The 25,583-nt window shown below is 43.8% G+C and overlaps 1 protein-coding gene across 1 annotated transcript in view; it reads right to left on the bottom strand.

The window, feature by feature from the left end:
• EGFLAM (EGF like, fibronectin type III and laminin G domains) overlaps positions 1–25,583 on the bottom strand; it is a 106,758-nt gene that overhangs the window by 6,789 nt on the left and 74,386 nt on the right. Inside the window, exons 14-22 of the mRNA XM_083576043.1 lie at positions 22,967–23,092; positions 21,585–21,828; positions 16,928–17,039; positions 16,521–16,637; positions 14,469–14,649; positions 5,937–6,015; positions 4,769–4,912; positions 2,484–2,567; positions 648–751 (exon numbers count right to left, since the gene is read on the bottom strand). Of these exons, the coding sequence (XP_083432169.1) occupies positions 648–751; positions 2,484–2,567; positions 4,769–4,912; positions 5,937–6,015; positions 14,469–14,649; positions 16,521–16,637; positions 16,928–17,039; positions 21,585–21,828; positions 22,967–23,092 (1,191 nt within the window). The remainder of the gene's footprint in view (positions 1–647; positions 752–2,483; positions 2,568–4,768; positions 4,913–5,936; positions 6,016–14,468; positions 14,650–16,520; positions 16,638–16,927; positions 17,040–21,584; positions 21,829–22,966; positions 23,093–25,583) is intronic.

Raw genomic sequence — 25,583 nt, 5'->3', positions numbered from 1 at the left:
GAGAGAGAGAGAGAGAGATGGAGAAACTAAGTAAGTAAGGATGTGCTTATTTAAAAAGGTTTACATGCTTCTTTTAAGGGCCCTTAAAAGGTCCTCTCAGCAGCTCACGATAACCAAAGGGTAGCCCTTCTTCATCAGGCCAAAGGCCTACCTTGTCTTGCATCTCTTTCCCATGGTGGCCAACCAATCATTGTAAAGAGGCCACAGGTTGTTTTTGTTAGGTAGATAAATACAGTGGAAACTCAGTTGTCGAACATAATCCATTTCGGAAGACCGTTAGACAACAGAGGCGCGACTGTCGGTCAGCAAAATCCATTGAAAAAATGGAGAAACGGAAGCATTCACTTCCGAGTTGCCGGCGTTTGAAAGCCAAAACATTCAACTTCCAAAGCGTTTGACAACCGAGGTTGCACTGTAATTGGATTTCCCCCAGAAAGTAAAAATCCATATTAATTTTTTTGGGGGGTGGGGGATACGGTGCAGACTGGCATGTTGATCCCAACAGTGCTGTGTGGACAAAACAACAACTGCATGCATGAGCACTACTCGTCCTACAGTAAACAACTGTCTTGAATGGCTTGTGTGCATGAACCAGCCTCTCTACAACTCTTAAGAAAGGTAGGTAACAGAATTTAGGAGGAACTTACCAACGAAGAGGTCCCCATTGATATTCAACTGTCTCATCATTCCTGGTGATTTGCCAGTTCTAGCACCATAGTCGTCCACCGTTACTTTCCCGGACTGCCCATCCCTTAAATACATGCACATTTTCACATTGTTAGTATCGTAACATGGGTAAGTAGTATCATATGAGTTGTGCAGCTGCACCATGTTAATATACACTCCAAGGGAGGAATTCCATGTCACACTGTTACAAACGCTCCCATCGGTGCAAGCGTTCTTCCTCTCTTCCACCCGTGAACTCTTCTTCTGGGGGTTATTCTGACCACTGGGTATGTGGGGGGGGGGGAAGCCCTGTTGTGCTATCAGAAGTCCTTGCCTTGGGCTTTCACAAATAGGACCAGTTAGTTGAATCCAGCCCCATAGATTTAAAGCACCTTGAAGGCACATCATTTCCCCACAATGATCCTCAGAACTGTGGTTTACCCCTCACAGAGCTACTATTTTCAGTATCATTAACAAATAATAGTTCCCATAATTATTGGGGGGGGGATAATAGGCTTTCAATGTATGGTGTGTACACAGCCTAAATAGAAGTTGATCATTCCAATACCTGGTGGTCTTTTATATGGAATGGTTGGGGGGTTGGAGATTGTGGGAGGCTGGGTGAGAGTTGGGGTGTCTGAGAAATGGATGGGTAAAATGTGGATTCTCCAGCTTGGATTCTAATCTGAGCTGGAGAAACATTCGTGGGCTTCATATTATTTGTTTGTTCGTGTTTTTGTTGTTGCTGCTGCTGTTAAATTTATGAATTGTCTCATGTCTCAAGGCAACTTACAGACATGCCATAAAAATATCGAAAAGTAATTCAGTATTAAAAAAACAACAACTGAAGATAGCTTTTAAAACAATACAAAATGGACATCTAAGGTGCCCAGCTGGAAAAGCTTGAGGAAACAAAAATGACTTCAGTTGGCTCTGGAAAGTAGAGATTGTGGGTGCCTGTTGTATCTCAGCAGAGATGTTCTTCCACAGAATGGGCAGCCACGGCAAAAGTATTGCGCTGAGTGACAGTGTAGCAGGCTTCTGATTTTAGGGGGAGGGTTTGAAGGAGAAACTCTCTGGTAGAATGTAGTGACCCACTGAGCATATACAGGGGATAAGATGCTCTCTCAAGAAACCTGGCCACCCTGGCATCTTTCTGCTCAAAACCCATTTTTCTGCAAAGGCTTTGGCACAGTCACTTGGTTCACATGCCCCAGTCAATATGATGCCAGACTGACTTATTCATTTAGAAGGTTCAATATCCTGCCTTCTGTTTTACCAGCACTCAAGGCAATTAACAAAAAGTAGATAAAAACCCATACAATAATAAAATTGATCATTTCCAACTGTAATAAAAATGAGCAATAAACAAAAAACATTAAGGGAGTCTTCAGAGCCAGCATAGAGGAACAAAACAAAAACAATTGCAGCATCAGTTTTGCACGGAACCCGACTTGATTTGTCTCACTCCCAAATGCCTCCTGCAGGAAAAAGGTCTTGAGTCAATGAGTTGCAGAGTCCCCTCAAGGAGCCTGCATGTGGCAGTGAAAAAGATGCTGTGACTTCTTCTCCTGTGGCTCATTCAGATGGTGAAACTCTAACCCACAACCCTGAGATTAATAGTCTCATGCTCTACCAATTGTTAAGAGTTGTATATAGTCGTTTTCACCTTGCACCTTCCTTGTCCCTCTCATCCCTTCCTTGTATTTATGCAACTAACATTTAGATTACCCATCTCTTAGAAAAGAAACCTGACTTCTTGCCAATATTCCTCAAAGCACCACATCGGAAGTTGACGATAACAACAAACAACTTACCGAACTGCCTTTACTCTATGCCACCTGCCATCGTTGAAGGAGCCATTCACCGTTATGGTAGCAATGCCGCTGCCCAGATTATAGCTGAAACCAAAGGAGACAAGCTCATCATGTTCTGGAGAGTTCACAATCATGATTCACCTGAGTCGTTTTTATTAGTCAAGTGTAGCTGGACAAAAAGTTTGGGGTAGCCAACATGGCGGCTTCCAGATGTTATTGTACTACAGCTCCCATCATCCTTGACTCCTGGCTAGGGCCATTGGAAGCTGTAAAAGGGGTTGACTGTTAACCCATTCTGAGAGTTGTAAAATGACTCTCCTTGCTCTAACTGGAGATGTTGGGGATTAAACCCAGGACTTTCTGCATAAAATACCTGCTCCAGAACTGAGCTGGAGCCCATCCATATATAATGGGGGATGGGGAGAGGGGGCAGACAAGGACGCCAAAGGGTAATAAAGGTAAGGGCACAGGGTTTGTGCTGGAAGCTAGCTGTGGGGATTTAAGAAAGGGATACTGTGTGAATGTTTTGGGCAAAAGAGTTCTTGATAAAAGTGAAAAGGGGGTAAGTTGTGATTGCCCAAATGGAAGCGAACATCAGGCAGATTTCAAAAAGGTGTTGCGGATGGTTTGTTATGAAGAAGCTTTTGTTGGGTAAAGGTAAAGGGACCCCTGACCATTAGGTGCAGTCGTGACCGACTCTGGGGTTGTGGCGCTCATCTTGCTTTATTGGCCAAGGGAGCCAGCGTACAGCTTCCGGGTCATGTGGCCAGCATGACTAAGCCGCTTCTGGCGAATCAGAGCAGCACCCGGAAATGCCGTTTACCTTCCCGCTGGAGCGGTACCTATTTATCTACTTGCACTTTGATGTGCTTTCGAACTGCTAGGTTGGCAGGAGCAGGGATCGAGCAACAGGAGCTCACCCCGTCGTGGGGATTCGAAACACCGACCTTCTGATCGGCAAGTCCTAGGCTCTGTGGTTTAACCCACAGTGCCACCCGCATCCCATTTGTTGGGTAGCCTAACACTATTTGAATATAATTACCCTCGTTCGGAATACCAACTGCTCATAATATGTCTTTGTATGTTGCCTGAGGTGTCTCCTATTGTGTGTTCTACTGTACTGTGAAAATAGCACTTTGCTGCATCATATCCACGTACAATCATACCGGGAGTGACAACTGCTTTCACAAAAGGCTCTGTGGTTATTTAATGTGAAGAAAGGAAAGTAACAAAAAGAAACAGCAGGCTCTTTGACAAACTCGTAATTTGACCGGGAGGTGGGGGAGGAAGAAGTACATTTGAAAACTTCCCGAGGCACTGAAGTACAGGGGAGTAATCCCCAGACGACAAACAGCTAGTTTTTTTGTCTATCATTCCCTGGGTTTACATTTCATTTTTGGCAGACGGAACATTTGCTTTTGAGAATAACAAGTCAGAAAATGCTCCACTAAATTATGGAGACAGTGAGTGATTATGGAGACCCAAAGAGCAAGGTAGATCTCGCCTCCGCTTTCCCATGGGACTAAACAAAATTGTATATTCTTGTCCTATTAAAAGTAATCACTCTTGTTCTTGTGCTCCCGTTCACAAATTATCTTCCGCTAAGATTGTACCCAGGGAGAAACAGGTCTGGTCACTTTCCTAACCTTGAATTCCAATAGCATCCTTGGTTTCTCTCACTGCAGTAGGTGAGCAACCAAATCTTAAATGCCCAGGTTTATTCAAATGCTGGATGCTCTCTGATCTGGTGAAGATAAGCCTTCTTTAAGCAAAGTGTCCTCACAAGACACTTGCTCTCATTTGCTTGAATATACGCATTCATTATGCACATGGAGCTCCTCCTCTCTATTGAAGTAAATGGAGCCGTCTGATAAGTAGCAGAGCTGCAAGTGTGCTTGAGTCAGAAGTAGAGATGGGAGGATCTGTCTGTTTTAGTTCTCTCTGTTTCTCATTGTTCTAATCTCAAATTCAGTTCCCCACATTTCTGCAACATTTTAGTCCCAAGAAGCACATTTTCATAGGCAGTTTTTGCCAACTGTACATATTTTCATGAGCAATTTCTTCTAATACATAATCCATTTGTGTATGTAATTTTCACCGACGCATTCATTTTTAGACACGTTTTCCTGCAATGTATGCTTTTTAGTGAACATTGTTGGCTGGAGAACTGCATCGCAAAATTCATAGAGGTCTGCAAACTGGACCAAATTTATATCCCGTTCCTAGTCAGGAGTCCCCTGCTGAAGCAAGGGGTAGGGATGGGAAAGAGGATGCAGGCAGCTTACCTGAAGACCAAGGCACCATCTTGAAGACCTAGAGAGATGAAGTCACTGTTTGGTCTCATGGGGCTGTCTCCCCTCCACAGCAAGAGGCCATCCATCAGGGTAGTCTTAAACCTCATGAAGACATTTGTTCTTGATCCCGCTACTCTGTTTAGGGGAGAGGCACATTGTACAAAGCAACATCTGGATGGTGCAGCGAAAATAATGCACCTCTGAAGCTCTGTGATCAATAATCTCCCCCCTCCCAAACATAGTTGAACATGCCAACTCTAACACATAAATGTATATCTTTGCTATAATTCTAGCTGAATCTACTCTCCCTATAATATAAATCCACACTTATCAGTTTAGCTTCCAGGACAATGAAGTACCGCTTGATTTGAAAAGTGCCAAATATTTGGATTTTGAATAATACTAAATTTATTATTTGTACCTCGCCCGTCGGACTGGGTACAGCTCTTGTCGCCATCTATTTATTTATGAGGTTTGTTTGGGTAATTTATATACTGCTTCAAACTTCGAAGATGTCTCTAAGTGGTTTGCAATGTTTAAAAACATCACAAAAATGCAATAGAAATTCACGTTTTAAGTGGCACAGAACAATTAGGTAAGCCCCCCTCAGATAAGATCCTCTTAAACACCAATATAAAGGAAAACAACTAACATGAAGGGACCATATTAACTACTGGCTGACCAAAGTACAGAAATACAGCAGAGATGACCAGCACCCCTGCTAAATATACAAGCATGTAGCTGTAGGTAGCAGCAGTCTATCTTCTGCTATCTTCCCAAATCAGGTTGGTGGGGTTATATTACACAGTCATTGGCCATGCTGCCAGGGGCTGATGGGAGTTGTAGTCCAACAGTGTCTGGAGGGCAATCAGGTTGAGGAAAGCTGTACTAGATGGACCTTGGTCTGATCCCATAAGGCATGTTCTGTATCCTCCACCTCCTTGTAAGCAGCCTTATTTTATTCATGTATTATTTCATTTTTGTTCATTATGACCATTTATAATCTGCCCTTTAGCCAAAGGTCCCATTTTAGCACCTGCCATTTGTCTGAATGACACAAAGCGACACTGCTTTCTTTCTACAACCAGATATCCACACAAAGGGTTCCTCAGATCGTATCTCTATAAATAAGCGCTACCCCACTGTTAACTTTATTTACCTTTTAAGAATATCTGGGCTATCATAGGTAAGGTAGCTGCGGCCGATGAACTGCGGTATTTCGATGGCTTCCATAACAGCTGGGAAATGAAGGAAAACCCAGTGTTAAGATGGCAGGATTTGCATGTAAAAACATTCCCTTCAACAGCATTAAAGAAGAAAGTGCAACGACATGCAGTGCCAATGCAATCTTCCTCTGAACTGAGACTGGTGTTTATCGTGGCTCATTGGGATTTGTCCACCTCAATCTATCAAGGCTGACTGTCATTAGCAATACACTGAGAATGAGCCACTGGTTTTTTACCTCCAGCTTCTCAACGAGACAGCAAACACAATTCATGGTGAGCATTTCCTATACATTTCTTATAGTGCCCTTTGAGCAAGGCTCAGTTACGAGTAAACAGGAGAACCAAAAATGAGACCCGTTCAATATTTCAAGGACAGCTTCCCCTCATTTTTGTGGGAGGGCTGTTAATGCAAGGTGATCCAAATCTGCTTGGGCAACAGCAGGGTGCGTGGATATTAAGCCTCCCCTACCCCCATGTTGTGTGCAGCGGGTGGCGCTGTGGTCTAAACCACGGAGCCTACAATTCGCGATCAGAAGGTCAGCGGTTCGAATCCCCGTGACAAGGTGAGCTCCCATTGTTTGGTCCCAGCTCCTGCCAACCTAGCAGTTCGCAGGCACACTTGTGCAAGTAGATAAATAGGTACCGCACTGGCAGGAAGGTAAACGGCGTTTTTGTGCGCTGCTCTGGTTTCACCAGAAGCGGCTTAGTCATGCTGGCCACATGACCCCGAAAAACTGTCTGTGGACAAACGTCAGCTCCCTTGGCCAGTAAAGCAAGATGAGCGCTGCAACCCCACAGTCGTCCGCGACTGGACTTAACAGTCAGGGGTCCCTTTACCTTTACCCCCATGCTATTTCCCCAATCTAAACCTCTCCAACCCCCTCCCTGATGCCCACAGAGCTGCTGATAGTCCCCCTGAGTGGTGGGAGCAGAAGAATGACCCAGAAGCGGTGCCTGTGTAGCTCAGCAGCAAAGCACACATCCTGGACACAGTTCCAATCCTTGGCACCATTGTTAGGAGGCCCTGATTTCCCTTATGGAGCTAGAATTCTGAGAGTTCCCTGATAAAAGGCATTGGCTGTTAACCCATAAGACTTGTAGTTCTGTGAGAGGAACAGGAAGTCTCCCAACTGCTCTCAGCGCCCCTTACAATCTACAGTTCCCAGGATTCTTTGAGGGAGGCCATGAATGTTTACAGTGGGATGATACTGCTTCAAATTTATAGTGCAGATGAGGCCCAATTTGGAACCCACCCCTACACTTGTATTAAAAAAATAATCCCAAAAATATACAGGAGACCCATAATTGAAATCCTTCATCATGTATGGTTTGGGCCCTCAGTGGTCACTGATTTTGGCTTTTGCCTGTTGTCACAGCTGCTTCTGGTTTTCTCTTGACAGAGAATACTGTCGCTCCCTGAATAACTAAGGAGGAAAAGCAGGGGAGAAAAGGCAGGGTAACAAAATATGAAAAATACCTGGTAGGCAAATGGCCGTTTCATCTGCAAATGAAATTAGGGAAAATGTCCAGTGTGGCTGAAGCAGGAACCCGAGTCTTGCACCCTGCCGCTCACAATGCAATGCAACCCACGAGACAAGCAGTGCTGTGCATCACTCTTTGCAGGCTTCAAAGGAAGGCCTGGGCTGTGTGGAGCCAGCCATTTTCTACATCTAGAGCAACACTCTGGGCCAAGCATTTTTCGACCTTCCTAGGTGTGCCTTGCACTAATGTGCTAAAGGCATCCTATGCTCCCCTTCCCCTCAAACCGTCCAGCAATACATTCAGCACATATAAACCCACTGAAATGAAAGGCTTTAAGCATGCCAAACTCTGTTAGACTATGGTCTGGCATGGGCAGGCATGGGGAAGCACCCAAGTGGTTTCTCTTATACATTGATTTGATTCCTCGCCAGGATTTCCCAGGTTCACCCTGCTAGTTCCTGCAAAATGAACACCTTGGGTGCAATCCAGTGAAAATTAGGTGTGCCTCAAAGACAAACCCTATAACCTGAGCCATCTATTTCAGACTGTGTGGGGACTGGACTCAGGGGCTTCTACACAGCAATCCAGATTGCAAGTAACCCAGACCAAATCATGGCTAAATGAAAATGTAAAGGCAAAGGCACTCGAAGTAAAAATTGCAGCTGCCTGACACCTCCCACAGTCAATCAGCTGCTGTGATACCTGCAGCTAAGACGTGGTTTGGATTAGCATTATGTACAAACCTGGGTTCATGGTTTGTTTCTCTGAAAAACACAACCCTGGGTTCAGATGTAATGCTATTCCAAACCATGGCTTAGCTATAGGTAGTAGATTGGCAGCAGGTTGACTGAAGGAGGAGTGACTCAGGTGCTAATTTTGACTGTGAGCATCCATATGCTCCAACTTCCATGCTTTGCCTTAGCACTACATATGAGCAGGGTCAGTGAGCATAACATGGAGACAAACCCTTAGGTTTGTCTACCTTGCACCTGCTGGATTCGATCCTGCTGCAGTTATGTAACTATGAACATCATACCGTATTTTTCGCTCTATAGGACGCACTTTTTCCCCTCCAAAAATTAAGGGGAAATGTGTGTGCATCCTATGGAGCGAATGTAGGCTCCTTGGCTTCAGCGATAGCAACGCGAAGCCTCCAAAGTGCAGAGGGAGCATTCCCTCTGCGCTCCAGAGGCTTCGTGATGCTTTCGCTGAAGCCTGGAGAGCGAGAGGGGTCGGTGCGCACCGACCCCTCTCGCTCTCCAGGCTTCAGGGATAGCCGCCTGAAGCCTTTGGAGCTGGGAGCCTGCTGAAGCCAGGAGAGCAAGACTCCTGGCTTCAGCAGAGAGGGAGAGCTGCACAGCGCCCCTTCAGCGAAGTGGGAGGAGAAATGGAAGGGGCTCCATTTCTCCTGCCGCTTCGCTGAAGGGGTGCTGAGCAGAGAGGGGGAGTTTTTTTTCTTGTTCTCCCCCTCTAAAACAAGGTGCGTCCTATGGTTGGGTGCGTCCTATAGAGCGAAAAATATGGTAATTCTTGGAACCACATACCACTGAACTGAATGGTGTTTACTAGCAAGAATGTGAGCTAAGGATGGAGGATGCCAGCCTCCCTAGATATAAACCCCATAATCCATTTCAGCCCAACGCAGCACAAAGATGCCTCGGTTGCAGAACTAGTGGCATTCATCTCCAATCCCAATCAGTTTCAGGTAATATGACCAGTGGTCAAGGATGAAGAGAGTTGTAGAGAGATACAGCTTGCCCATCTCTGTCACAGATGATATGGACGAGGCAATGAAGGCAGGAAATTATCTGAAGCTTGGTTGAGGACCAAGGGGCAAAACACAGCTCAGATACTATTTCTCAATCAACTTATCGTGGTATGGATACAAGAGAGCTATTCAGCAGAAAGGAATAGGAAACTTCCGTTCTCTCTGAGCACAGTCCGGCCAAACATAATGCATTCTGAGGGCTGCTCTCATAAACATACTTGCTGGACTACAGAGTTGCATTGAATGCAGTGAGGCTTGGTCTTGAATCAACAGGCACATTCCATTGATTTCAATGGAGAAATTGATACATTCTTTTAAAACTCTCCCTCTAAAACAAAGAGGACTTTAAAATTAATTATGGCAGGACGTTTTTAGAAATTAGTGAGCTCCCCATTCTGCCAAAGACCAATTCTATCCACTTTAAATGCTGCAACTAGGCTCTGAAACACAAATTAGGGACTCTTCCTTCTGCTTCCTGCCCCCACATGATTTGAATTCTTTGGGAAGAAAATGGCAGGAATTAAATTTGGGGAATAGGAGACACATAGTTTCAAGTTTTCTTCCACCCTTTGCAAATTAAATGATTTCCCATGTTTGCAATGCAAGCCAATGGATTTCTGGTTGATTGTAGAACTAGCTTTCTCTCTCTTCTTCTCTCTCAAAATCTTGTTGTAGTTCTTGTTTTAAATCAGCCATGCAAGTAACCCCACAAAATCACCACTTCCATCAATGTTTATAAAACCACTTGGTGTCACATATACTCATATTGACCTGGAGGCAATTCTCACTAGTCACAGTCTGCAAGGAAGGAGACTACTTTATAAGCTTCCTCGTAACAGTGCTGTAGCATTGCAGTGCAATCCAGGAAATGACTACAGATTATGCCATTATCTACAGACATTTGCAAAAAGCGGCCTAAATCACACCATTAGCTTGATGGAGGTAGGAGCACACACAGATCATACACTCACAGTTACAGAACATGTCTGACAGTTGTTACTTACTGTTCAAGCAGTAATTTCCACATTCTGCAGTGCAGCAGCATAAAACGGAAGGAACATTCAGATTTTACTTTTCAGCAGCAAAATAACCCCTCTCCCCATCTTTGAAAAGGAGCACCCAGCTTTAACTATGCAAAATCTCAGCATTTTTTTTGCTTTCATAATTATTGAACCTGGCATTAGCTATCAGAGTAAGTTGACAAAAGGGGGTAGGTCCAGCTCAAGTTTTAAAACGCAGCATTCAATTAAGTGCTTCTTGTGACTGCAGGAAAATAAAAAAATTCCTTCCAGTAGCACCTTAGAGACCAACTAAGTTTGTTATTGATTACAATATTACCAAATTAATGAATTATATAAGCTTGATAAGAAAAATGGTTTTGCAACAGAAAAAACCAAATTGGAAATGGAGTTGTTAGATACTAAAGTTAAGAATTTGTCTAAAATGTATAATTTGTTTTTGGAGTGGCATACAAAGGATGAACAAGTTAAATCGGTAATGATTGATTGGGCAAGAGATGTTGGACATAATATAATGTTCGAAGATTGGGAAAGGTTATGGAAGAAAGGGGATAAGTTTACTGCATGTACGGTATTAAAAGAAAACATCATGAAAATGATGTATAGATGGTACTTAACCCCAGTATAATTGGCAAAGATCTACCACAAGAATGATAATACATGTTGGAAATGTAGAGAGAAAGAAGGTACTTTTTTCCATATGTGGTGGACGTGTCCCAAGGTGAACGACTTCCGGGGGAAAAAATATATAATGAATTGGAAAAAAAATGTTGAAAAATACATTTACTAAGAAACCAGAGGCCTTTCTACTTGGAATAGGAATGGAATTGCCCAAAAAAGATGTTAAATTATTTTTGTATGCCACTACAGCAGCAAGACTGCTGTTATGCACATGAAAGCTCATACCAATAACAAACTTAGTTGGTCTCTAAGGTGCTACTGGAAGGATTTTTTTGTTTGTTTGTTTTGACTACGGCAGACCAACATGGCTACCTATCTGCAGGAAAATAGTGGAGCTTGGCTTCTTCTGCCCTCCACATTACTGAAGAATAAGCAACATTTTGTTGCAGTTAAAAGATGCTGTATGGGGCAGCAACAGCAGAAGGAGAAGCCAGCCCAGGTGCCAGCATGAGACCTGTTAGCCACTGACCTCGTCACCTGGTGCTCTCTGGGTAGTCATTGGGGTTTGTCACTAGACTGTGAGGCCCACAGCCGAACTGCCATAGTCCAGCCTACTTGGATGAGAACAATGTCATATGGACGTTGTGAAAAACCTGCACACATGAGAACAGAGTCCACAGTAAACTCACGCTTGCGGGTGCCCCTAAACTCGGACACCACTTGGAGAGCAACATATTTTTCCGTTCCTGTTCAGTGGAGCCAGGCAGATATGGAAGAAGGATGCTACCACCTAGTGGAATAAATCTGCATGCGATTTAAGTCACTGAGAATTTCTGCCGGTTTAAGAAACCCACTGGATTGAAGTATCTCAGTTCTTAGCTCCTCTGAGTACAGAGGAACAACAACAAAAAGGAGACCCTTTACTTTTGTAAAGAATTCTTTGGTGGTCTCTGGTGTGTGACTGAGGGAGGATTTGTTCTTGCTGTCAAATTACAAGGGAGCCAAAGGGTAGCTGAGGATTAGAGGCTGCACTGCAGCACCGGCGGTTAACACAAATGAGGATAAAGTTACAAGGCCTATAAATCCCCTTGCTTAAGGGCATGAGCTAAGTCCCGCTGAATAAGACAAGATGGAGCTTCCATCTCTTGTGTGAGGCAACAGAGATATTTAATTCTAGCAATGGAAGCTTTTCAGACTCCAAACTGTTATGAAAGAGTGCAGGCACTTCACTAGTGTATATAGGGAGCTGTAACCATTTAATCATGGGGATTTGTAATTCTCAAGTGTCAAAGGGATATCTTGCATGTAGAACCGTAGAGTTGGAGGGACCCAAGCCTCATCTAGCCTAACCCCCTGAAGTGCAGGAATCCCATGCGTCTTTTTGTTGTTGTTAAGTTGTGCCCATCAAAACCAGAGTTTCGCAAGTCCCAGAAAAGAAACAAAGAATTTGGGGGTGTGGATGGCACTGTAACCCCAACGGCAAAATGCAAGTTCTATGGATGCAGCAAAAAAAAATAAAAAACCCAACAGCAACAGCAAACAAGCAAACAAATCCTTCGACACTGGAATCTTGTGTTCAGGGTTTGTATTTAATCTTTGTTAACAGCAATTTCCTCCCCAAAAGGCCAGTTCACACAATGCAAACTGGGATGCTGAATCAGTTAGTTTGTTATTAAGTTAAGCATGTGTTCATGTCGTTTTATGATCGTTTCACTTGTACTCAAACCTCAACACAACTCACTGCTACCACTATCATTGCAGAAGAGAGCAAGTCAGGGACTTAGTGTAGTATAATGGAAATGTAGCTCATGTCCACCAAATGTTGCTGGACTACATCTCACATCATCCCTGACTGTTGGCTATCCTCGCTGGGGCTGATGGGAGTTGGAGTCCAACATGATCTGAGAGGACAGAGGATAGAAACCTTTTAAAAGGCTGAGACCCTACCTGCCCACAGACTTTCTCACAAGAGTAGTGCATGCTCTGGTTATCTCCCGCTTGGACTACTGCAATGCACTATATGTGGGCTTCCTTTGAAGGTGACCTGGAAACTACAACTAATCCAGAATGCGACAGCTGGACTGGTGACTGGGAATGGCTGCCGAGACCACATAACACTGGTCTTGAAAGACCTACATTGGCTCCCAGTACGTTTCCGAGCACAATTTAAAGTGTTGGTGCTGACCTCTAAAGCCCTAAATGGCCTTGGCCCAGTATGTTAGGATATTTCCGTTCCACCTTAAAAGGGAGCAGGATGTTTGTGTCACAGCCTGCGTATTTCCTGTTCACAGGATGTTTATGTCTTCTGTTGCTTTCGTTTTCTCTCTCTCTGTGTCGGAGACACTGAAGAAGGCAGTCATTTTTTTTGTTCTGATCAACGCTGAATAAAACTTGTAAAATAATGCTCTCCTGAGTGCGACTTTTGCTGTGTGAACTCTGCTGACAGAGTGTGCATGAGCCCAGGAATGTGGGAAGTTATGTTCCCTGAAGGAGCGTCTCCACCCCCATCGTTCAGCCCAGACACTGAGGTCCAGCGCCGAGGGCCTTCTGGCGGTTCCCTCACTGCGAGAAGTGAAGTTACAGGGAACCAGACAGAGGGCCTTCTTGGTAGTGGCGCCTGCCCTGTGGAACGCCCTCCCAACAGATGTCAAAAAAACCCAACAACTTTATGACATTTAGAAAACATCTGAAGGCAGCCCTGTTTAGGGAAGTTTTTAATGACTGATGTTTTAATGCATTTTAAATCTTTTGTTGGAAGCCGCCCAGAGTGGCTGGGGAAACCCAGCCAGATTGGTGGGGTATAAATAAATAATAATAATAATAATAATAATAATAATAATAATAATAATAATTAATGAAAGAAGGCTTCTCAGGTCAGTCCTGGTGCACCACCAGGAAGAGGCATGGCCAATCATAGAACTTTATAAAATAATGGTGTAGTGAAAATGTTTCTTCTCTCTCTTAATATTAGAAATTGTGGTCAACCCCATTCATCTAACTGTGGGCAAATGAGTGATAAAAGAAGATACTTGACCACAAACAAGATAACGGAATTTTTAAATGCATTACTATAGAATGTGGTGATGGAAACTAGTTAAAATAGTTCAAGAATGAATTATGTGACGTTAGAGCATCAGCCTAAGGACCTGGGAGAACAAGGTTCAACTTTTGACTCAGTCATGAAACTCAGTGAGTGACCTTAGGCCAGATACTCCCTCTTACCTTAACCTACCTCACAGGGTGTTGTGAGGGAGAAGAACCATATACACCACCTGAGCTGCTTAGGAAAGGTGGGATGTAAGATAATAAAGAAAGAAGCAAACTGTGTCTTTCCATTATTATTAGTGCCAACTGTGCCTCCTCTCTCTGCTACAGAAGAGCACATTTATGAGAGCAAATAACCAAGAAATAATTACAGCAATAATAGCCAAGAAAAAATCACAAATAACCAAGAAACAATCACCTTGTACTGACATTCCCCTGTCAGCTTTGCTGCCGCAAGTTCACTATCTGAGCAAGACTACTCTCTACAGTCAAGGAGATTTTGCAGTTCCAACACAAAATAAAAGCTTTACCTTTCTGGCAGTGCTGCCCATCAAAACCCAATGGGCAATCGCATTCATAGCCATCTTTTTTGGGCACGCAGGTGCCCCCATTGGCACAGGGGGAATTCACACAGGAATGGACAGTATTCTCCAGGTTGACTCCAGATGCGAAATCCTGCCTCACATCTATTGTCCGGTCATTCAGAACAATCTTTGTGTAAGAGACAAGGTTAGAAGTTGAAGAGTTTTTTCAATACTTTAGTTTATTACTCAGTATCATAAGCTAAAAGTGTTTTCTTATTTAAAAAAAAAGACCAAAATTGGATGAGGTAAATTTTATATGAAGAGATCACTTTAACATCTGTTTATTTTCAACAGTATGTTTCCTGAGAACAGCCTTCCAGAGGATTCCGTTGTTTATCCTCAAAGGGAAGTAGGATGAGTTTTTTTGAGCCATGTAGCTCAAAACTATTTAACCTCTATTTTTTTTAAAAAAATTGAGTCAGATTTATTAACACTGTGCCTGAACTTTAGAGCACATTTTATGGCTCTGCTCTGAGCCAAATCTGAGATATAAAAGAAGTTTCTTGGCGGAAACCAATTTCACCTTAAAAGAGGAGAATTCCTCCTGAGTTAGCTTTATATTAAGGAGGAAGGAGAAATTTGTTCAGTCTATGTTTTAAAGCGAACTGACCCAATTCTCCACTCCCTGATTTATACCTGGATTGGGACACAGCTTTCAATCAGATGACACACTTCTCCACATTTAGCAATGCAAATTCTAGTTTAAAACATTCACACAAAACTTTATTTTAGGGAAAATGCATTAAAAAATGAATACTTAGGGGAAAGACTGTACAAAATGTGCACTTTAGGGAAAACTCTGTGAACTGTAAATGTGAGTGTTGAGGTGGGATAAAAATCTGTGAAAGAAAGAAAGAAAGAAAGAAAGAAAGAAAGAAAGAAAGAAAGAAAGAAAGAAAAGGAATGGACCTATTATTGGGTGTATGCAAAAGAGACTGCTCTGTGTATCCCAATTTTATGCGGGATACGTGTCCCCCTAAAGCAGCTATGCCACTCAGCTGTATAGAGATCACAATATCTGATGGCCTGAAAGGAAAAACAACCACCACAGAACCTCTCACTATTTTCTAAAGCTTCCAGATGATCAAGCATTTGGCAATTTACAAGCCCAAGGGAGTGCTCCAAGTAGCTTAGCTCCTACGGGCAGCTCAGAATTTCATATAAAGCAAGTGCTTAGCTCCCCATTTCAAGAGGCACTTGCAATCAAACAGAATATTGCAGCCACTTCATACGGATTATCTCCATGCACTTTGGAAAAAAGCGAAATAAACCTAAAACCCGATAAAACCTGCCACCATCATTAGTTCACTTGTTTTTCTGAATCCTGAAAGAATGTATTGAGAAGATACTTTCAGGTGCAGTCCAATCCTCCACTCCACAATGGGGCTTTCCAGAGAGGCTTAGCCACTACCTCACCTAGACCTTGGCTGCTCATGGAAGTCACGGTGGAAGGCAGGGGCGGAATGACTCAGCCTTATCCCCATGCTAACTTATATCTGAATCAGGTTCAGTGCTGACACATGGGATCCAGTAGCTGCTCAGCTCAGGCCCTCCTTCTGAACATCCTGTTTCAGGGCTTTCTGCTGGCCCCGGTCAGTGGGAGTGCTGCTAGTGGGTTTCCCTCTTGCCATTGACTGCCAGCAGCAGTTCAACCAGCAGAGGTAAGTGGAGGGAAATTTCAGCTCAATTCAAGCTCAGCTCAGCCTCAAAGGGCTTTTTTGGGTTGCTCTGTTAGGGTGCTAGAATTTCAAGCGCCAAAAATAAATGTTCCGAGGCAGCTTGAGCAACAGCCAGAATGCACACAGAGTGCGCAGATAGTACAGAAAGATCTGAAGGCACCTCTTATCGGTCCATCTCTGAAGTTAATCCAGTCTTGGGCTAGCTGAGGACCTGTGGATGGGAGACAACTGAGGAATGCTCTACACCTTCTCTGAAGGACAGGTCTGAATTCTTTGCAGGAAGGACAGATTATATAAATACAGACAAACACACACATGCCTTCTGAATACTCCCAGAGAAAGGTTTCAGGACGCCAGAGTTCTTCTTTACACTGTCATAACTTGGTACTCCACCAATGAATATGTCAGGGTTGCACTTAATCTGTGTGAAAGCTCCCTATCAGGAAAAAAAAATGCATCAGAATTAATCAGGGGGTCAGATTGCTTTAGGTTATGTTCCCAAACATTTTTTATACCTCCCAAGTATTTTGTATCTACATGGGGGACAGTGCCACTGGCTTTGTTTTGCTACAACATAGCTGAATTTCTGTTCAACCACTTATTTTATTTTGGGGCAGTGAACCAGAAAATAAGTAAACCAAACATCCAAAACCTGAATAAACCCAATATTTAAAACCAAGCCATTCCATGTACAAATAAAGCTTCCAAATAAAGCTTTTTTGTTACCTCTGCCATTCCTTCAACTGGTCTTTGCTGATCAACCTGCAATATGCCATTTTTTGCTGTGCGAGACACTTTGAGCTCATGCCACTGGTTCAAACTGATGGGTTCTTCACTCCTATTTAAAAAAGGAAATGGAACAAAGAGGCCAGAGGCCCAAAGATGTTTGTATCTTCCTACATTTAATAACAATAATAATAAATTTTATTTATACCCCGCCCTCGCCGGCCAGAGCCAGGTTCAGGGAGGCTAACACCAGTAAAATTACAGTGAAAACATAATAGGGGGAAAAAACCAATTTACAATACAGGTTACAATGCAATTTAAAATGCAGCCCATAGATCAAAAACATAAGAGGAGGGAAACATAAGGGTCAGACTGAGTCCAAACCAAAGGCCAGGAGGAACAGCTCTGTCTTGCAGGCCCTGCCGAAATATGTCAAGTCCCGCAGGGCCCTAGTCTCTTGTGACAGAGCGTTCCACCAAGTCGGGGCCAGTACTGAAAAGGCCCTGGCCCTAGTTGAGACCAATCTAACCACCTTGTGACTTGGGACCTCCAAAATTTTGTCATTTGTGGACCTTAAGGTCCTCCGTGTGGCATACCAGGAGAGTCAGTCCCGTAGGTACGTGGGTCCTAGATTTGAATCAGTTACACTCTTCCATGGAAAGCTTGGAATTGGGGGAGGAGGAACTGGCCAAGCCCATACAATCTGAGGCTGATGGTCCAGAGCCTGAGACGACCCTCACAGATGCTGTCTCCTGATTCTGAGCCAGCAGAGGAACCAAGTGCTTCCTAACCTATTATGCCTACCCAATGGCACAAGGAGTGCACCAGAAAGAAGCCCACAGAAAGATGAAGAATGCATATTCAGGCCAGTGGGTCAGCCCTTTAAGAACCCATTCCTCAGGCCAAGGGGTGGAGCTTAGGAAAGGTGGACTGGAGGGAGAAACCCATAAGGTTTCAGCTCACCTCCAAGCCGTGGAGCTATCCATGGTGCTGCAACCACCAGCCTACCTTGACCCCATGGATGCCTGACACCCATAGAGCAGGAAAGGAGGTTGGCATCCAGGGGGAAAGTATTTGGCAATCCCACCCACTATTGAACCCAATATGTTTTGAGTATACACAATTTTGGCTTTATATATCCAGACTGTGCCCCCATGTAAGCTGAGAGTTGCCTGTACTTTCTCTCCTGGCGATACTTAGCAAAAGTAGGATTACAAGGACTTTACCTGATTTAGGTGCCAGAAATGTATTTTGCTACTTCACAGATGCTTAGCCTCTATAATAGTTAGCCCATGGGACACATTTCACAGTTATGGTGCCCCTTCCATCACCACCAAGAGAGAAGTCAATGCTAACATGTGGAGTATACATTTTGCTTTTAACTTCTTAAAATAAATTTGCTGTGAAATTGCAGGTAAACTCTTTACCACACCACAATTAAAACTTGGTGTTGCAATTGAGACCCAGCTGAAAATGCTTCATGCACCAAATGTGGCTCATGGGCTCCCAGTTCGCCAAGCCAGCTTTAGAATAAGTTCCCAGCTCGGTGCATCTCTACAATCTAGAGGGCTATGAAGGTATGCTTTGCAGACACTGTCATTCTCCAAAGTTCAGGTGCTCAGATGTTTAGCATGCCAACTGTATTGTGTCTGGAGTGAGCAGCAGATGCAATGGCTAGCATTTTACACCAAAGCCATGACTTCTAGGGAGATCTAAGCTACTGTACAACTCACTCACCAAATCAGTATAGAATAAACCAAAAGTATGTAATTATGCTTAATCATTTAGATGCTCTTAATATTTTCAAGTGTATTTAGATGTTCGTAATGGTTTTTAAAAGTTTTTTTATTGTTTTGCTGCTGGCCACGGGTGGCGCTGTGGGTTAAACCACAGAGCCTAGGGCTTGCCGATCAGAAGGTCAATGGTTCGAATCCCCACGATGGGGTGAGCTCCCGTTGCTTGGTCTCTGCTCCTGCCAACCTAGCAGTTTGAAAGCACGTCAAAGTGCAAGTAGATAAATAGGTACCGCTCCGGTGGGAAGGTAAACGGCGTTTCCGTGCACTGCTCTGGTTTGCCAGAAGTGGCTTAGTCATGCTGGCCACATGACCCGGAAGCTGTACACCGGCTCCCTCGGCCAATAAAGCGAGATGAGCACCGCAACCCCAGAGTTTCCGCGACTGGACCTAATGATCAGGGGTCCCTTTACCTTTACCTTTAATGGTTTTTAAAAGTTGTTTTTATTGTTTTGCTGCTGGCCCTTCCAGGTTCCTTTGGGGGGAAGGGAAGGATAGAAATGTTAATAATACTAAAAAATCTCTTTGTGAAGGTAACACATGTATAAAAGCCATAGAAAGGAGTAGGCAGGGATGATCCAATACATTTTGGCACCCAAGTCTAACCACAAAATGGTGCTCCCCCCAACAAGGAAGGAGGGGTGCATGAAGATCTACATCAGGAACAAGAGGGGACACAATTATCTATATCGGGATTTGATGCCCCTGTGGATCTTGCTGCCCAAGGCAGTCACCTCACCTTGCCTCATGGGTGGGTCGGCCCAGAGAGCAGGGTAGATGGGAAAAATTATGCAAGTCATGGAAGAACCAGCTGAGGACTGGCAACAAGTAGGCTGGAAGCAGAATGAATTGAAAGATCCAAAAACATTCGATGGAGATCTGCAGGAGTGTATGAATCGTGCTGTATGTTTTACACAACCTGTTACAGTTAAATTTCAAGCAATGTTTCTCATACATCAGGCGTTCTCTGAGGGTGCACCATTGTAACCATAAGCCTAATTATGAAGAGAGACCATGAGAAAGAATCGTAATTCGCAACTGCGTTTCCATGCATCCCAAAGGAAAAATTTGAAAAGCACCACAGTAATCTTTACAAATTGTCACTAATCTGAGAAAACAGAAAAACAGCTGATATATAATGGATAGATGCAAATTAAATTCCCGCCAGACATGTTACTTTCAGTAAAGACTTACGGAAGAAGCTGAAATGTCATGTCAATTTTAACAGCGCACAAATTTGGATTTCAAATGCATGTCACATTTTACACCTTGCCACTGATGAGCTCTTAACATTTCTTCAAGTAAATATCTACTCGGAAATGCTAGAAAAACATTTTACTAAATAATCCTCCCGCCATCTCTTTTTCTTGGGAAAAAAAGTAATAATCATCATCTGCCAATGTCATCCAGCCTCTCCACTCGCGGTCTACGTTTAATAACAATTAGGCTTTAATTACCTAAGATAAATCGATACATAATAGGGTAATAATCACCTCAGATCAATATGTAATTAAAAAGCCAGATGGGACTGACTACTTAATAATGAGCAATATGCACATTATGTCCTCTTTCCAGCACAGATCTCTGTCACGGAAAGCCTCCCGCTTTCAGCAATTAGTGTTACAATTATCCAAGGCCATAGCTAAGACGGGGGTGAGGACCACACACCATGTTTTGTATGCAAAAGATCCCGTGTTCAGTCCTCGACATCTTCAAGTTAAAAGGTTCAGGTGGTGTGAAATATGTTGAAAACTTGTGCACACCATGACACTATGGCGATTTGCATTTTTAAATTTATATACTGCCTCTCTGACAAGGCAGTTTACAGTTCGAAATAAAGACTAGCAGTTACGATACAAAACAAAAAGAAACAAGGAGGGAAGAGAAAAATAAGAAAACGTGGGTCTTCCATAGTATTACCTAGTGGTTACATAATGACTAGATAGAAAGTTCTGTAGGAAGTTCTATGAGTTGAACAGTCATATGGGCCATTGGTCCTCTGTGAAGTGCACTAGTGGATGTCTGTGTGTGCTGAAAATTCAGGTTATGAACACTTAATAATTTCATATTTGCTAGCACAAAGGAAGCAGTAAGCAATAGGGGGAGGCCACTTCACAATAAACTGGATACTTTGGGGGATGCCATGAATATCCATGGTTTATGATTACCTGGTTTCTCATGAAGGAAACAAGGCAATCCCCATGCCCCAATTACTCAGGTGCACAAGGTTCTACCTGAGCTCCTGAGCTCCTAGCTTCTTGCTTGGCCGCGCACAGCCTCTTCTAGGCAAGGGGAGCCTTCATCCCCTGCCCGCGAGAGGCTGTGTGTGGCTAAGGCTCCTTCCTCCTCGGGAAAAGCCCCCAAGAGCCGCACACACGCTCCACGTGGCTCTTTAAAGGGAGCGCTGAGCAGAGCCTCCCACCTGCATTCGCTCCGTAAGACGCACACACATTTCCCCTTGCTTTTTAGGAGGAGGAAAGTGCATCTTACAGAGCGAAAAATATGGTACTTATCATTGCTGTGCTGGGAGAGGAAGGAGCACATGAGACCAGGGGAAGCTTCTTCCCATGAAAATAACAACAGTTTATGACATTGGTGGACAACTTGCATTCCAGGGGAGGTATTCGTCTAGCCCATCCCATCAGCACATGTATTTCCATTTGTGCAATGGGAACTGTGCTCCTCTCCTCCCCAAATTTGCTACAAAGGGTTGTGGTAACCCAAAGAAAAAATTTCGGGGGCATGCGCTACTTTGGATTCCACCCATCGTATTTTTATTTTTAGTATAGAATTACAGATACTTTTTACAGCCAAAAAAAATTATGGCTAATTAATTCTAGAAATAATTAGTAAATTGCATTTACCTGATTACAGCAGTTCCTGAACCACAGTCAAACCTGAACTCCACATAGCCGTCTGCCATGCTAATGGACAGGAAGTCTTTGCTGCCTGTGTCAAAGCTGTACAAAAGGGCACCATCGGCCGAATCGGGACGAAAGGTGACCTCAAACTCCATGAAGGAAAGGTAGTTCTGTGGTTCCAAAGGCCAGGGGATGGTGGCAAAGGATTTCAAAGTCTCGTTGAACTGAGGTATGATGAGAATGAAAGCTGAAAGACCAGGGCAAGCAAACACATTACTTAAAATCCCTCAAGAAAACAAAGTCTACTTCAACTTCAAACTTCATTGTAGAAAGCAATACTAGAAACCATACCACATATAAAGTTGAAACACTATCACAAATAGTGATAAAGAACTTACAAAACAGCCCAAAGCTGTTTCAGAAACCTACAAATGAGATGGTTTGTTATACAACTAATAATAATTTTTAATAGCACACATCTGTGTAGTCTAGCTTTCCACAACCTAGGGTCCTCCAGATGTTTACAATTCCAATCAGTATCAGACAGCATGTCAGGGATGATGGAAGCTGTAGTCCAAAATATCTCAAAGGCAGCAGGCTAGAGAAGGCCATGTCACTTATAGCACTTTGCTATCCATTATGTAGGAAACCGGGGTTTGTCCACACGGACATCAGGTACTCCACCTTACCCATTTATGGTCAATATGGTTTCCGTAGATTTTTTTTCTTAACCACAAGTGAAGCAAGCTCCATTTCAATCGTAACTGGGAGGCAAAGGGATATAAACAGGCATTTATGAACATTCCCCCAATTGATACAGAACTGAATTATGTGAAAATGTAGCAGAGAAATCACTTGCTTAGGCCTGGAAACAATAGAAAACTTCCAGGTCAGTATGATCACTCGCATATGACGTTGTTTTGGACAGGGATGCCATGAATGTAGGGAAGTTTGTGTGTGTAGCATTCCACACTTGAGTAACAAAGGAGAAGGCAGGAAGAGGAAAGAAAGCAGGACTTCAGAAAGCAGAAATAATGTAAGAGATTCTAAATTGCAAGCAAACCACAGTGGTGAGGTACAAAGCAGCATTAAACCAATGTGTAGCCAACCAACTATGGGATGTTAGTTGTGCAAGTCAGTCAAACAGTTCCTGATTAAACTGGGTGCAGACACAGCCTGTAGTAACAGGGGGTAGCCAGTGAAAAGACCTCCAGACTTTGTTGAACTCCAACTATGATCACCCAAAGCATAAAGGGTCAACGGAGGTGGGTGATGGGATTTGTAGTCCAACAACATCTGGAGGCATCGCTTAAGACACCACTGCCATAAAACACACCAAATGCTGGCATCCAACTGCAGAGATCCACAGCAAGTCCTCCTCTCACCTTCTTCGCAGTGGCGCCCTTTAAATCCAAGTGGGCACAGGCAGATGTACCTGTCCGCCTTGCTCGCTGTGCAAGTGCCACCGTTTATGCAGGAAGCCTCATCGCAAATTCCACTGCTGCATTCACCTAAAAGGAGAAAACAACACACGCACTGATTTGTCATTCAAGGTACCCGAAGGATGGGTTAATTGAGCTACTTGTTTTCGATCACTTACGCACACAGAGATCTGCACCAGATCTGCCACGTAAATGCATCTTTTCCCAGGCAACGCGTTAAGTCTAAGCACCGGATTAAGTGGCTGAGCTGCAGGCCACCGAGGCTTTACAAAATGGCAGCAACAGGAACTAATTGCATTGACTTTCCAGAAGTGATCACTTGCCAAACAGACTGGTGGTGTCTCCCACTTTTCATTAGTTTTTTTTTCTTGGACAGGTTGCTCAAATCTCCACACACTGCCAGACTGTTTACATCGCAAGTACCATCTCTCTCTCTCTCTCTCTCTCTCTCTCTCTCTCTCTCTCTCTCGCTGTTGTTTAACCTCAATTATCTTAAGTGCTGTTTTGTTCCTTCTGCATTTGAGGGATGCTGTAGTAAGAGCTGGAGGTGTTAAGCAGCAGGGTCTAAGCTTATTAGCTGCTGCTACACTGTTAACAGTTCCATCTGCGTGGCAGGTAATCCATATTGTCAACATACGGGCTTTTATAATCAACATCTCTATCATCTTGCCATCTCACAGGAAGATGGCTGGAGGTAACAGCACAGAAACTGTCAGAAGACTGACAGATGAGAATGCCTCAAAGATACTTCTGAGGAGCATTTAAATATTTCAGCACACATCATCTTGTGAAATGTGCAGTTAAGGTGTTTCTCTTTTTAAAAAAAAAAAAATATGCGGTAGTAATTTACACTGTTCTTCCCCACAGCACAGTAGAGAGCTGAGTTAAAGAAGACACAGATCCACAGATAAACATCCTAGCAAAAGAAATATGAATACGGTAAGCAATTTGTTTCCTTGTGATAAATAATGCCTCAAAGGGGTTTTAAGAGGTAGGAATTAAAACGTAATAACCAAATAATTCCCCTAAAACACTTGAGAAGGTGAAAAGTTGAATGACAGCTGCAGAGAGTGACTGGCACAAAGCCACACAAGGAGCTTCATAGTCAAGGAGGAACACAAGTCCAACAATAAAAGGTAAAGAGACCCCTGACCATTAGGTCCAGTCGTGACCGACTCTGGGGTTGCAGCGCTCATCTCGCTTTATTGGCTGAGGGAGCCGGTGTACAGCTTCTGGGTCATGTGGCCAGCATGACTAAGCCACTTCTGGCAAACCAGAGCAGTGCACGGAAACGCCGTTTACCTTCCCACCGGAAGGTACTTGCACTTTGACGTGCTTTCGAACTGCTAGGTTGGCAGGAGCAGGGACCGAACAACGGGAGCTCACCCCGTCGCGGGGATTCGAACCACCGACCTTCTGATCGGCAAGCCCTAGGCTCTGTGGTTTAACTCACAGCGCCACCCACGTCCCTTAGTCCAACAATAGTCTGCTGCAATTTATGCTCACCCAGTTGACCACTGGGTCATGAGTGGAGTTCTGCTTGCACAACAAGATTTCTCCTTCCTCTCTTCTCCCTGCGTGCCCTGAAAATCTGCTCCAGAGAGTCCCTCAGTGCTCTGGGGCAGATTTTGAGGGTGTGCTGGGGGCTGCAGGGGAGAGGTCAGGAAGGGGAGTATCTGTTGTGCAAGCAGAAATCTGCACAAACAGAACAGCAGCATTTCTACAGCCCATTCATTTTTAAGTCTCTATATTTAGGCTGCTTAAATGAAAATCTCGAAAGGCACCACCAGAATAGCTTGGAAGTGGCATCTTCCAAGAGTCAGTGTAACATGACTAAATGCATGGGTTCAGACGATATATAACCTAGAATATCAAGCCAATTGAAGGGAGAGGCCCAAACTCTTGGTATCACTTGAAAAAACATAGGTATAGTTCAAACCCATTGCCGCAAATCTGCATTATTTCAATTCCGAAAGAATAATTAGCATCACGAAGTATTTAGCTGCAGTAAAGTATGTCTATTAGTTAGTACTAGAGACACTAGGAGGAGTATGTTACATCTTTAACAACCAGACTTGGTGCCATAACAGCTCGTTAGCCTTAACTTGGCACAGGTCTAGGCAAGAATCCTTCTCCCTGACCCACAGTTTTCTCTGTGCAGGGGAAGTTACTTTTGTCATGGGAATCTGTCAGTCATATAACAATCTGCCTTGCACCATTGCCCCAGACCAAATAGTTTGTGCAGCAGTCATGGCTGCTTTTAGTGAATGTAGAAGTTATCAGGCAATCTAATCATGGACCACCCTTGTCATGTGCAGCTTGGATCTTAAGACTTGCCAGTATCCCAATGGTTGTTTAGTCGTTTAGTCATGTCCAACTCTTCGTGACCCCATGGGCCAGAGCACGCCAGGCACCCCTGTCTTCCACTGCCTTCCGCAGTTTGGTCAAACTCATGCTGGTAGCTTCAAGAACACTGTCCAACGATCTCATCCTCTGTCGTCCTCTTCTCCTTGTGCCCTCCATCTTTCTTTGAAGAACTGCCTGCATCTATACAAACCTG

The sequence above is a fragment of the Podarcis filfolensis genome (assembly GCF_964270895.1).
Source record: "Podarcis filfolensis genome assembly, chromosome: 11".
In the NCBI taxonomy this organism is placed as follows: domain Eukaryota; kingdom Metazoa; phylum Chordata; class Lepidosauria; order Squamata; family Lacertidae; genus Podarcis; species Podarcis filfolensis.
This window is presented reverse-complemented; position numbering and strand designations above follow the sequence as displayed.